We start from the raw sequence: 12,963 nt of genomic DNA on the forward strand, positions 1-12,963 counted from the left end.
GAGAGAGAGAGAGAGAGAGAGAGAGAGAGAGAGAGAGAGAGAGAGAGCAATATGATAAAGGAGTCCCAAGAGGAGAAAGCATACACTTTCTCCTCTAGAGAAAAATGGTTTGGAGATGTCAATGCAAAAGAGCAGGCATTTGTAGACAGCATAGCCTGCATCCAGCCTCCATTCCAATTAGGATCAAGAGGCCTCTTGTCCTCCCCGTTGTCCAGCACCTAAAAATCTATTCTTTGTGTTAAGTTTGAGATGTGCCTTCCCACATTTTCCATGGCCTTCAAATTCACATGAGTTTTCCAAGTTTAACTGTTCCAAGGGGTCAGCTGCAGTTCATTCCTGGCTAGTGCTGGAAAAAAGTCTCTAGAATCCTGTCACTATATCATGTGAAACAATGTATCAAAATTAAAACAAATCAGCTCTACAAAACCCAAAGACAACAACAACACAAGCTACCATGGAGATCTGGTGTTCCTTCCGTAGTGGAAAAAGGGGATATAGGGATCCCCTGAGGGATCAGTGGCACTGGGACATTTTATAGATGCCACCTCTTTGGATCATGCCATGTGCTCACATTAATCCAGAGAACGATGAAGTTCCATGACCTTAGCTATCTTCATGATTTCACAAACCAATATGTTTCCATTGCTTGTGGCCGTCTCCTTCTTGATGACATTACCAACCAAGTTCCTTCTAAGACACTTAGTTGCCCCCATCTTGATAAGTTCACCTACCATGGTGGTGACAGACTACATGGATACTTTTTGATTATAGTGAGCTCATTTGAACAGGAAAAAAGATCCCCCTTCTCCATCAGGACTCAAAACCCACATGGGTTTCTCACCACAGACAGAATAAATGTGGACAGTCTTCTCCTTCAAAATGACAGTTGAGCAAAGGTAACATGGATTTAGGAGGAGATGGTACCTGGGTAGCCCAGATATTTAGACAATAATAAAAAAATCCAAAAATCAGGAAGTGATTTTATGGTCACATTTCAAGAAAGATGAGTCCATCTTGCCACACAGATTTTAACTGTGGGTGCCATGTGATGTCACCAGCCTCTTCTTTGGACCCTCTTTACCTCATAAGGCCCAGCCTGTTGTTCCTGGAAAGAAAGGGAAGGGACAGGCAGTAATGGGGAGGTGTGTTTCCTGCTTACATCCCGGGCTCTTGCTCTGTGATTGAAGAACATGAAGGAGAACAGTATCTTGTCACCCTGTGGTCCCAGTCAAGCATGTTGTACAGCATAACCAGATATCTGTGCCCTCCATGTTGGCTGGAATGTAAAACATTTGGATGCAAACATCTTAAAACAATCAAGACAATTTTAAATCCTTGATAGCTTTGTGTGACACTTTAATAATGCACATAGAAGAGCAGCTCCTGGGACCCTGTGTGGAACTGCACCAAGTAGCTGTCAGTTTTGCTCCCTTCCCAGAAATCTCATCCAAGACCACCCAGGTTGTCTGAGAAAACTGAGTAGAGAGGAAAAGTAGTAAGAATCTCAAGGCAGGAGAGAGAGAAGATAGGGAAGTAAAGGAAGCTTTGGCGTCTTTTACATCATCCAATTTCATTCTAGTTGGGTAAAGGAAGGGTATATTGAATGGGTGGGTGAGCCTCTTGGCCACCCAGAACAACTTGTTCATCCCTGGCTTGGGGCATCTCTTTCCTTCCTTCATTTATTCTGTGACCTCAATTTGACCTGAATACTTCCTATTCTGGCTCTCTCTCAATCCATAGAAACTTAGACATCCACAACCCTATTCTACTCCTGACTCCCCTTTCCCTAAAGAGAACATCTCTTACATTCAAATAAAGAGTCCCTTTGAGTCCCTTAGTGGAGTGTAACAGTTACTTTCTATTGCTGTGATAACATACCCCAGCCACAGCAACTCAGCAAAGACAGAGTTTAATTTGGCTCAAGGTCCCAGATTGCTGGATTTCCTGATGGTGGAGCAGAGGCGCAGTAGCAGAAACAGCTCAGAGTGCAGGAAGCAGAGAGCACACTGGGAAAGGCATGAGTCTTTTGAAACCCCAAGCCTTGCCTGCAGAAACACACCAGGTCCAAGAAGTGAATGTGCTGGCTAGTTTTGTGTGAACTTGATACAAGGTTGAGTCCTCTCAGTGGAGGAAACCTTAACTGAGTAAATGCCTCCATAAGAGAGGGCTGGGCTCAAGCCCACAGGGCATTTTCTTAATTAGTGATTAATGTGGGAGGGCCCAGTCCATTGTAGGTGGTACCAAACCTGGGCTGGTGGTCCTGGGTTCCATAAGAAATCAGCAGAGCACAGCAGTTGGAATAAACCAGTGAGTAGCACTCTTCCATGGCCTCTGCATTCAAATGTGGCTCAAGATTCCTAGTGTGCTTGTGTTCCTCCCCTGACCACACTGTATGAAGTAGCATGAGAAAGAAGTCAAAAGCCCCAGTGAGTAGCACTCCTCCATGACTTCTGCATTCAAATGTGCCTCTAGGTTCCAGATGTCCTTCAGCAGAGAAATGGATACAAAAAAAATGTGGTACATTTATACAATGAAGTATTACTCAGCTTTTAAAAACAATGAATTCGAGAAATTATTAGGCCAATGGATGGAACTAGAAAATATCATCCTGAGTGATGTAACCCAATCATGAAAGAACACACATGGTATTCACTCACTGATTATTGGATATTAGCCCAGGGGCTTGAAATACCCAAGATTCAACACACAGACCACATGAAGCTGATGAAGAAGGAAGACCAAGTGTGGGTGCTTCTTAGAAGGTGAAACTAAGTACTCAAGGGAGCAAATATGGACACAAAGTGTGGGACATAATCTGAAGGAGGGGCCATCTGGAGACCATTCCACCTGGGTATCTATCCCATGTGTAGTCACCAAAGGTAGATGCTGATGTGGATGTCAGGAAGTGCATGCTGACAGGAACCTGATATGGCTGTATCCTTAGAGGTCTGCCAGAGCATGACATGTTCAGAGGCAGATGTTCAAAGCTAACCAATGAACTGATCAAGAGGTTCCCAATGGAGGAGTTAGAATGAAAACTCAAGGAGCTGAAAGGGTTTGCAACAATACCAACCAACCAGAGCTCCCAGGGTCTAAACCATCAGCCTGGAAGCACATAGAGGGGGATTCATGGCCCCAGATGTATATGTAAGGGAGGATGGCCCTGTCAAGCATAGGTAGGAGAGGAGATCCTTGGTCCCATGAAGGCTGGATGCTGTGTGTGGGTGAATTTGAGGGTGGGGATTTGGGAGTGGGGGGTGTATGTAGGGGCACATCCTCATAGAAGCAGGAGGAGGTGGGATGGGATGGGGGTTCCTGGGTTGTGGCGGGGGGATTGGTAAGAGTACAATATCTGAAAGGTCAATAAAATATCCAATATATATACAAGAAGTCCAAAGCCTGCAACTCTAATTTTTCAAACGTTATTTTAATGAAGGGTCTTAAATGCTTTAACCTTTCCTTTAGCAGACCACTTATTAGGGGTAGTGGAAAAGAAAGGATGGAGAGAAAGTGGATCTGTTTAGGAATGGTTCTTTGGTACCACTCTTATCTGTGCTGTCATGAAATCTGCAGCTCAGTTCATAGGAGTCAGCAGAGGCAGCTCATTCCATTTGCAACCCCTTAAGGCATGTATCAGCAGTCCAGTTCGGTAGAGTCAGGGTAGCAAACAGGGAGCAGCAGTCATGGTCCTGGCACAGCCTACCAGAGCTAGCCAGGCCTCAGGAGGAGGGAATCTGACCAGCAGGAACACCAGGAGAAATTCTCAGCTATGCCTCTCTCAGTGAAGGGAAGATCAGGAAGACCTGAGGCCCACAAGCATTGCATAGCTAGCTCTACCAGCAAGCCAACCTCAGCCTCTGCCACTGTCCATTGAGTCCTATTTATATCCCTCCCGGGGCCTTGCCTGAGCATGTGTCTTGCCTCAGCATATGAGTCTTTCTCAGCTGACATCACTCTGTCAATAGCTTGATGCCATCACTCTGCCCCAGTCCCTTGGAAGTGGCAAAAAGTTGCCATCACACCACCAGGAGTTTTCTGGTTGCCTTTCTCTTTAGCAGAACTTCCGTTCACTTGTGTCTGCTTCATATAAACATTCCTTCACAAGACAGTCTTAGCCTGTGTCTACTTCAGGAAAACACTCCTTTCCATTTTTCCCCAGCAAAAAACTCCATCCAACCAACTTTCCAAGGAACTCTTACATTTCCACTCCAAAAGCTAAACAAACACTTTTGATACCAGTTGCTTATCTTCATTGTGCTTTGTCAGAGCACTAGTCACCCCAACCAAGACAGAGATTGGTTCCGAGGTCATAGAGTAGGATATCACTGTGACAGAACCCACCTTACTGTTTCTGAGAAGATTGTGGAGGGAACTTGGAACATTGGACTAGAGATGTCATTGTGTGTTCAGAGTTCCCAGTGATGATTTCAAGGATCTCGGGAGAGTAAGAATGGTCAAAGGAATGTAGTCAATGGCAACCTGCTCATGAAATTTTTGAGGGAATTTTGTGTGTCCCGTAGAGCATCTCTCTGGGCTCATGTTATTTTCAGGAAAGAATCAGAGGTTCTTGTCAGCTGAAGCTCAGGAATCAGCTATGATCAAGAGGAGACCAACAACACTGAGCAGAAGTCTTATGGGGAAGTATTTTCTCTGGTCATTATGCAGAAGTTGATTTCCAGAGGTAGCCAAGGCTGTATGTACCTCATGATGGCAGCCAATCTTGATCATGCTCAAGAGTCTCCCATATGGTACTGGGTTTTGAAGGGATGAAGGGTCATGAAGAGTAGCTGCCTACTGTGAGAGGCCACAAGAGGCTATCGGAAGGTGTGTTCACAGGAGCTATTGAAGCCCAAGTAGTGAAAGTGTCATGCAGAGAGGTGAGACTTGGCACCCTGAAGAGAAAGCAGCCCAGTCGCATCAGGAAAAGCCATCATTTTGGAGATGCCAGAGCCAAGTGATGACTGCCAAGGACAGCAACAGGCATGGAGCCAACCTGACTGTGAGACAAGCTGTGTGTGCTGAGGGGAGCCCTAGAGGAACCCTGCAGCTCCCGAGGGAACCCCAGTAATCTGACACTGAGCTTTTACACTGTTGGTGCTTGGTCTTGCTTGTGAAGATTGTGATTTGCCCTGGTTCTTCCCTCTCAGGATGAAAAAGTCTTTATCTCTTTAGTGACTCTACTGGAGACCACATACTTTGACATGTGGAGAGACTGGAGTGTTAGAGAGATTTTGAGTATTTTAGAGGGGCCTTGGACTTTCAGTGTTTGTATGTTTAAAGACTGTGGGAATTTTAACTGTTGGAGTGTTTTATATTGTGGTGGTGATGTTATTGTGTGATCTTGGGGATGAACAAGAATGAAGATGTTATGTCTGTAGGGATTATCTCTTGTGCCCTGTTTAAAAACATACACTTCTCCATATTGGCTGAATGGCCAATAGCGAATCGGGAGAGTATAGGCAGGAATCTGGCAGAGAGAGAGTGAGTAAATCTGGGAAAGAGCCAGGTATGAGAATATTCACCATTAAGACCTGAAGGAATCCAGACATGTGACACTGAGGAGAGGTAACTAACCATGTGGCAGAACATAGATTAGTACAACTGGGTTAATATGAGTTAAGAGCTAGTTGGGGAGCAAGCCCAGCAGAAGGCCATAAGGACTGGAAACAAAATTTAGACTCGGTGTCCTTATTTGAGAACTGATGCGGGCTTAGAAAAGCCCCAGCGGTTATAAGTTACATCTGAACAGTGTTGTGTTTGTGTATGGATTTGACACACATCCAATTCTGGGAGATAGTTTTGTGTCAAGTGGGCACAAGCTAGAGTCATCTCAGAGGACAGAGTCCCCTTGAGAAAATGTGTAACTTCAATTTTTCAAAGCCTGATTTTGTATTAATGATTTTATTTAATTATAGTTCAAATGATTTCCTTTTCCTGGTTCTCTCTCCGAGGACCCCCACCCATCCTAGTTCTCTTTGCCTCTGAGAGGGTGCTCCCCCACCCACCTACCACACCCACCTCACTACTCTTGCATCGCCCTTCTCTGGGCCATCAAGCCTCCATGGGACCAAGTGCCTCCCCTTGCACAGATGGCAGGTAAATGAGTCCTCTGCTATATCTGTAGCAAGAGCCATGGTCCCGCCCCTAATCACTACCCATCCAGTTCTATTTATACTCTCTCCAAACATCCTGTGTCCTACACGGGTCTTACATTAGCAAGAGGGAGAGAGGTGGGGAGGGAAAAGGGGGAAGGATCATGTGTGGGAAGGGACAGGCAAGAATCACAGTGGGTCAGGAATTGAATAAAAATAGGTAGCAGTGGGGGCGGGGAACTGGGGTAGACACTAGAATGTATGATGTCAGGGAGGCAGCGAGTGGCTCCCAGGACTCAACAAGGATGACATTAGCCGAAATATCCAACAAAAGGGAGAGACATCCTGTAGAAACCACCTCCAGTAGATAGGCATGGCCCCCAGTTGAGGGATGGGTCACCCACTCATCTCAAAATGGTTAACCCAGAATTGCTCCTATCTAAAGGAATGACAGAAAAAAAATAACTGGAGTAGAGATGGAAGGCAAGGCCATACAGGGACCACCCCATCTAGGGATCCATCTCATCTGCAGACACCAAAACCAGACACTATTGCTGATGCCAAGAAGTAATTGCTGGTATGGCTGTTCTCTGAGAGGATGTGCCAGAGCCCGACCAACACAGATTTGGATGCTTCCAGCCAATCTTCGGACTGAGCAAGAGGACACAATGGAAGAGATAGGAGAAGGACTGAAGGAGCTGAAGGGGATTGCAACCCCAAACAAACAAACAAAAATCCAATATCCACTAACTGGACCACTCAGTGCTCCCAGGTTCTAAACCCCCATGGAGGATCCATAGCTCCTGGTTATATATGTAGCAGAGGATTGCCTTATTTGGCATCAATGGGAGGGGCCGACCTTGGTCCTTGGAATATGGATGGCCCAGTGTAGGGGAATGCTTGAGCAGTGAGGTGGGAGTGGGTGAGTGGGTGGAGGAGCACCTTCATAGAAGCAAAGGGGAGGGGGGATGGGATGTGGGGTTTTGTTGAGGGGAGACCAGGCAGGGGGATATCATTTGAAGTGTAAAGGAATAAAATGATTAATTAAAAAAGTACATAAGATCGAGTCAGTCACTTTTCCTCATGTATTGAGGAACTGTTTCAAGAGGCCCCTTATCCTGGTAGAAAATGTTTTGGTAGATGATGGACGTTTGGAGATGGAGTCATTGTTCTTCAGACCCGTGGTTTACAGTCGATTGCCCAGGTTCACGTAGCTGGTTGCACACCCAAGTGCATATGGGCAATACTAACAGTTCTAGTTCTACATTTTAAAGAAACCCAGAAGAGGACATGCAGGTGGTTGGAGATATATGATATGTGCCTGTGGGATGGGATCCCAGGGGAGTGGCAGGAAGCATTGAGGGTGGATATTTTCAAGATACATTGTATATATGTAAGAGATTTTCAAAAGTTAATTATAGGCTCCATCTTTAAACATGTTTTAGAGTTTTATATACAACGCTACTCTTAAATGCAAGGGATCTTATTAAGAGGAGACTCAGGAATTGAGGATAAACCAATCCTTCCATCCTGAAAGGGACTATTATCACACCATCATGGACTCCAGGAAAACCAACAGAGTCAGCTAACCTGGACCCTTGGAGCTCTCAGACTCTGAACCACCAACCAAAGAACATACTAACTGGGCCTAGGCCTCCTCGCACATATGTAGCAGATGTGCACCATGGCTTTCATGAGCGTCCTGAACAACTGGAGCAGAGGGTACCCCGAAAGCTATTGCCTGTACATGGTATATGTTCTACTCGCTGTGCTTCGGTGTCTGGCTTCAGCAGCAGAGGAAGTGCCTAGCTTCACAGAGACTTGAAGTCTGGGTGGGTGGGGAGGGATAAGTAGTGGGGACCCCACCCCCACAAGGAGAAGGGGCAGGAATCTTTGGGAAGGATTTTTGTGGAGGACAGTGAGAGGGTGTAAAGTGAATAAATAAAACAATGAAATTAAATTTAAAACTCCTAATGAGAATCACAAACTATGGTGTTTTTTTTCATACCATCTTAGGATGAACTGCTGGCTTAAACGAGGATTGAAATGAGCCCAAAATAGCCAAGAGCCTTTGATATCATGGTTGTCACCATTATCAAGTACTGTGCTTGACACTACTTTTGTGTGGCAATTATGACAGTGAGGGCTTTAACCTGTATTAGAGGTGCCCTAGTTCAAAAAGATAGCTAAAATATCATGGTATGTAACAGAGAGCATAGAAACCACCAGCCCACCCATGCAAAGGTACTGGAATCAGCCAAGTGGAAAAGACTGGACAGTCACACATGATGTTTGCTGAAGGAAGTATATAAGCTTCTGAAGAGAACCTTACTTGATATCTTACACAACGTAATGTAAATGAAGACCTGGATGTGAGAGGACAAAGGCATGTAGATCTTAGAAGACGGTGCAGAGACTACATTGTGTGCATTTCCTTCTTCCCTCAGTCCTCCATTCTGTCTTCTTCTCCTAAGGATCAACCCCATGGGAGTGTGGGTGCTTAGCAAGTGGGATACCACAGAACTATTGTCTCAGGCCCCAGAAACTGTTTCTATATTTTTGTTTGTGTTTACCTTTTAAGTTAACCAATCAGCTTGGCCTTAGATTCAATGATGGAGTTGTCATGCATAACTTGCTTCTGTGGTTCCTGTTATCATTTTGGGCCTAATGCTTTACTGCCCCTCAACCTCCATCCAGCCTTACATCCTGTCTCCCCAGTAGTCTCCTTTCTGGTTTCAGGTCACAGGTGCCAACAATCACCCGCCCAGCCTTCCTCAAGATCTCTATTTTCTCTCTGAATCCTGCTTTTAGTCCACAAACTATTTCTTAGTACAGGTTTCTTTTAAAATGAAAGACCCATGCACGAGGAACTTTTATCTGACTGTACAATTACCAAGATCTTTTCCTGTTCACACAATACACTACACAGCAAGTTCAAGTTCAGGCAACAAGGCCAGGCTATAGGGACCTATAGTGTGCACATATAGGCAGTTGCATATATATTTACAACTAGTTAAATCAGCAACCACAAACTGGGAAATGGACCCTAAGCTGCTTAAAGGAGTCCAATTTGTACCATGCCTTGTACGGAAGAGAAAAGCCAAAAGATTCATAAGCATGAGACCGTAGCAAGAGTACCCTGAGTGTGGACTACCTGCAGATAGAGAAGAAAAGAAATATTCTGACGTTTATTGTACATGAGGCAACAGGGTTCTGTGTTGCAGGTGCAATTGAAGATGGCACAGCATTACAAGGTCCCCTTCAAGTACTGGAGGTCAGGCCTCTATCCCCGCCTTTGCAAGATTAGATTTGCCACAGCCCTTCTATACTTAGAGAAGGGAGGAGATGTCAGGGGCAGCCCTGCTTAAACACTGATGGCCTAAAATCAGCCATAGGCCTAAAATCAGCAATAGGCCTGCCATACATGTATACTAACACCAAGTCTTGGGTCTCTGTGGAAAAACACCGAAACAGATGGCTATAAGCTATTGTAAACAGGCAGTTTTTGTGACAATTTACCAGCCTGAGTAGTCATAGACCTTGTAAATAGGTAGCCTTGGTGGATAATACCAACTTAGATAAGGACAAGTGAGTCACAGGCAGAGTCATAGTGACTTGTCCCCTGAACCTTCACCCAGCTGATACCAGGTTCTGAAAGATATCTGTATTCCCCCTGAACACCCATGCTCTGGTGTCATCTCCTTCCCCACGTCCTGCCTTTTTGTGTTTATAACCCCTGTGTGAGTGAGTATAAATTACAATTTAAAAAAATATTATATATATATATATATATATATATATATATATATATATATGTATGTATGTATGAAAGAAAAAAAAAAGAAGAAGATGGCACAGAGACAAGATGGGCCAGCCTGAGCTACATAGTGACATCGTGTCTCAGACAACAGCACACTACAAAGTATAATAAGCAAAGTTGTCATTGTTTTGTAAAGCTGGAGATATGTGTAAGTCACACATTGACCAGAGATTCTCTTATTGGAGATGTGCCCCACACAGGCCTTTACATGTGTCTTCCACGACTAAGATACAAAAGTGTTCACGATATCCTAGCAAAATAAAGGCAAAAAATGCCACCCCCTCAGAAAACCCTCCACAATCATCACCACCTCCACCACCGAAAAAATAAACAAAAAAGCAAACAAAAGAACTCCACTGCCCATTTACTGTAGAATGGCATGATTTCCTTACTATTCTATATACTTATGCCTGAATGCTAGTCAACAATGGCGAAGATTTGTGCTCTATAGCCCATAGTAAGCAACTTGGATGGGTCTCTACATAATACATCCTGGAAGAAGGAAGCCACATTAAGGAACTTGCAGTATGGTTTCAACTGCATAGCTCCGTATAAACTGTATTACTTAGGGATATGTGTCCTACACACTGCGCAGGGAGCAATGAGAAGCAGGCTAGATTTTCCTGATTTCATTATCAACTGCTTCAGTTGCCAGGTTTTACACCTGTAGGCCAAAAGGGTGCCAATCTGCTTTGGCCCCATTTCTTATTTTGTCTCCTGCACCAGGAGGTCCAAATCCTAACCATGTGAAAGACCTTTACCCGGCTCATGGTAACCAAATCTGAGTATTGGAAGTTCCTTAGAGCTCGCATGCGTTCGTTCTCTCGCTCTCTCTCAGTCTCTCTCTCAGTCTCTCTCTCTCTCTCTCAGTCTCTCTCTCTCTCTCTCTCTCTCTCTCTCTCTCTCTTCTCTTCTCTCTCTCTCTCTCTCTCTCTCTCTCTCTCTCTTGTGTGTGTGTGTGTGTGTGTGTGTGTGTGTGTGTGTGTGTGTGTAGCAGGCTTCTCCACCAGAAACGGTCGCGTCAAGGCAGTGTATTTAATGCGGGGAAACGTAAGTTTATCGTGTCCAAAGTTTCCACCCAGCAGTAAACAATTCGCAACACACTGCAAAGTGCCAGGGAACAAGCCCAGCTCAGGGAGAGGCCGCGATAGGTTTGTTTGATACACAGGGTGAGGTAGGGATTCGAGTTGTTTTCATTGGCTAGGTGGCTAGGTGCCTCAGCAGCGTTCTGGATGAACTGTCATTCTCCCTTGACTTGGGAAGACCTTGATTACTTTGTAACACACTCTGTGGAAGTTATTTACTCGCCTCAGACTCTGCCTCTGGGCTGTGTCTTGTGTTCCAGAGACACGGTACCAGAATATTTAAATCACTGTGGCGTTAAATACGTTTTAATATCTGATAGGGCCAGTTTCTGCGCATTGCACTTTTTTTTCCTTTCAGGAACGTGTTCGGGCCCGCGGCAGGGGGCGGGGTCGCGCCTCCGCCTCGGCTCTGGTTCCAGCCGAGCCTCACCGACGCCGAGATGGAAATCCCGAGGCTGCTCCCGGCTCGCGGGACACCACAGGGCGGCGGCGGCGGCGGCGCCGGCTGCTGCCCGGCGGGTGGCGGCGGGGTCCACCGAGCCCCGGATTCTCTGGCTTGTCAGGCCCCCACGCGCCGCCTCCTACTGCTCCGGGGGGCCCAAGATGGCGGGCCGGGGCCGCGGAGCGCCGAGGCCCAGAGGGCCTCACGGGGCCTGGGCCCGAGCCTGAACCGGTTGGCGCCGAGGCCGGATCACCGGAGCGGCGGCGGCGGGGGTGCTGGTGGCGGCGGCAGAGGCGGCGGCAGCAGAGGCGGCGGCGGCAGAGGCGGCGGCGGCGGAGGAGGAGTAGGAGGAGGTGGCAGCGGCGGCGGCGGCGGAGGCGGCGGCGGCGGCGGCAGCGACGACTTCTTCCTGTTGCTGCTTGACCCGGTGGGTGGCGATGTAGAAACAGTGGGCACGGAGCAGGCCGGAGGGCCTGTGTGGAGGGAGGAGGCCAAGGCAGGCCCGGGGCCCGAGCGGCGCCAGAGCGGCGGCGTGAACCCGGCGGGCCGGCCCGAGCCGGGCCCCCGCTGCCTGTCGGCGGTCCCGGCCGCGTCCCCCCTTCCCGCGGCCGGCCCAGGCCCGGCGGCGGCGGCGGCCTTCGCGGGCACCATCACTATCCACAACCAGGACTTGCTGCTGCGCTTTGAGAACGGCGTCCTCACCCTGACCACGCCCCCGCTGCCCGCCTGGGAGCCGGGGGTCGCGCCGTTCCCGCAGCCACAGCCGCAGCCGGGGGCACTGATCGCCCCGCAGGCTGCCGGCTTTCCGCCCGCCGCCGCCACCGCCGCCGCCGCCGGGGCGCAGCTGGGCGACTGCCCGGAGCTGCCACCGGACCTCCTGCTGGCGGAGCCGGCGGAACCGGCGGCCGGCCCGGCGCCTCCGGAGGAGGAGGCCGAGGCCCCGGCCGCCGCCCAGAGCCCCCGCGGGCCTCTGGTCCCGGGCTCGGGCGTGGTGCTGTACCTGTGCCCGGAGGCGCAGTGCGGACAGACCTTCGCCAAGAAGCACCAGCTGAAGGTGCACCTGCTGACGCACAGCAGCAGCCAGGGCCAGCGGCCCTTCAAGTGCCCCCTGAGCGGCTGCGGCTGGACCTTCACCACGTCTTACAAGCTCAAGAGACACCTGCAGTCGCACGACAAACTGCGGCCCTTTGGCTGCCCCGTGGAGGGCTGTGGCAAGAGCTTCACCACCGTGTACAACCTCAAGGCGCACATGAAGGGGCACGAGCAGGAGAACTCCTTCAAATGCGAGGTGTGTGAGGAGAGCTTCCCCACGCAGGCCAAGCTCAGCACCCACCAGCGCAGCCACTTCGAGCCCGAGAGGCCTTACCAGTGTGCGTTTTCTGGCTGCAAGAAGACGTTCATTACTGTGAGTGCCCTGTTTTCTCATAACCGCGCCCATTTCAGGGAACAGGAACTCTTTGCCTGCTCTTTCCCTGGCTGCAGCAAGCAGTATGACAAGGCTTGCAGGCTCAAGATCCACCTGCG

At 48.3% G+C, this 12,963-nt stretch overlaps 1 protein-coding gene across 1 annotated transcript; it reads left to right on the top strand.

Annotated features, from left to right (window-relative positions):
- Positions 1–11,437: 11,437 nt before the first annotated feature.
- Positions 11,438–12,958, top strand: LOC114616407 (zinc finger X-linked protein ZXDB-like; the record flags this gene model as incomplete). Its single annotated transcript, XM_028761873.1, has 1 exon — positions 11,438–12,958. A coding segment is annotated over exon 1 (1,521 nt), but the record flags the coding sequence as incomplete, so codon positions are not given.
- Positions 12,959–12,963: the final 5 nt, after the last annotated feature.

Source organism: Grammomys surdaster, unplaced genomic scaffold, assembly GCF_004785775.1.
Source record: "Grammomys surdaster isolate TR1022 unplaced genomic scaffold, NIH_TR_1.0 319619, whole genome shotgun sequence".
NCBI classification, from domain to species: domain Eukaryota; kingdom Metazoa; phylum Chordata; class Mammalia; order Rodentia; family Muridae; genus Grammomys; species Grammomys surdaster.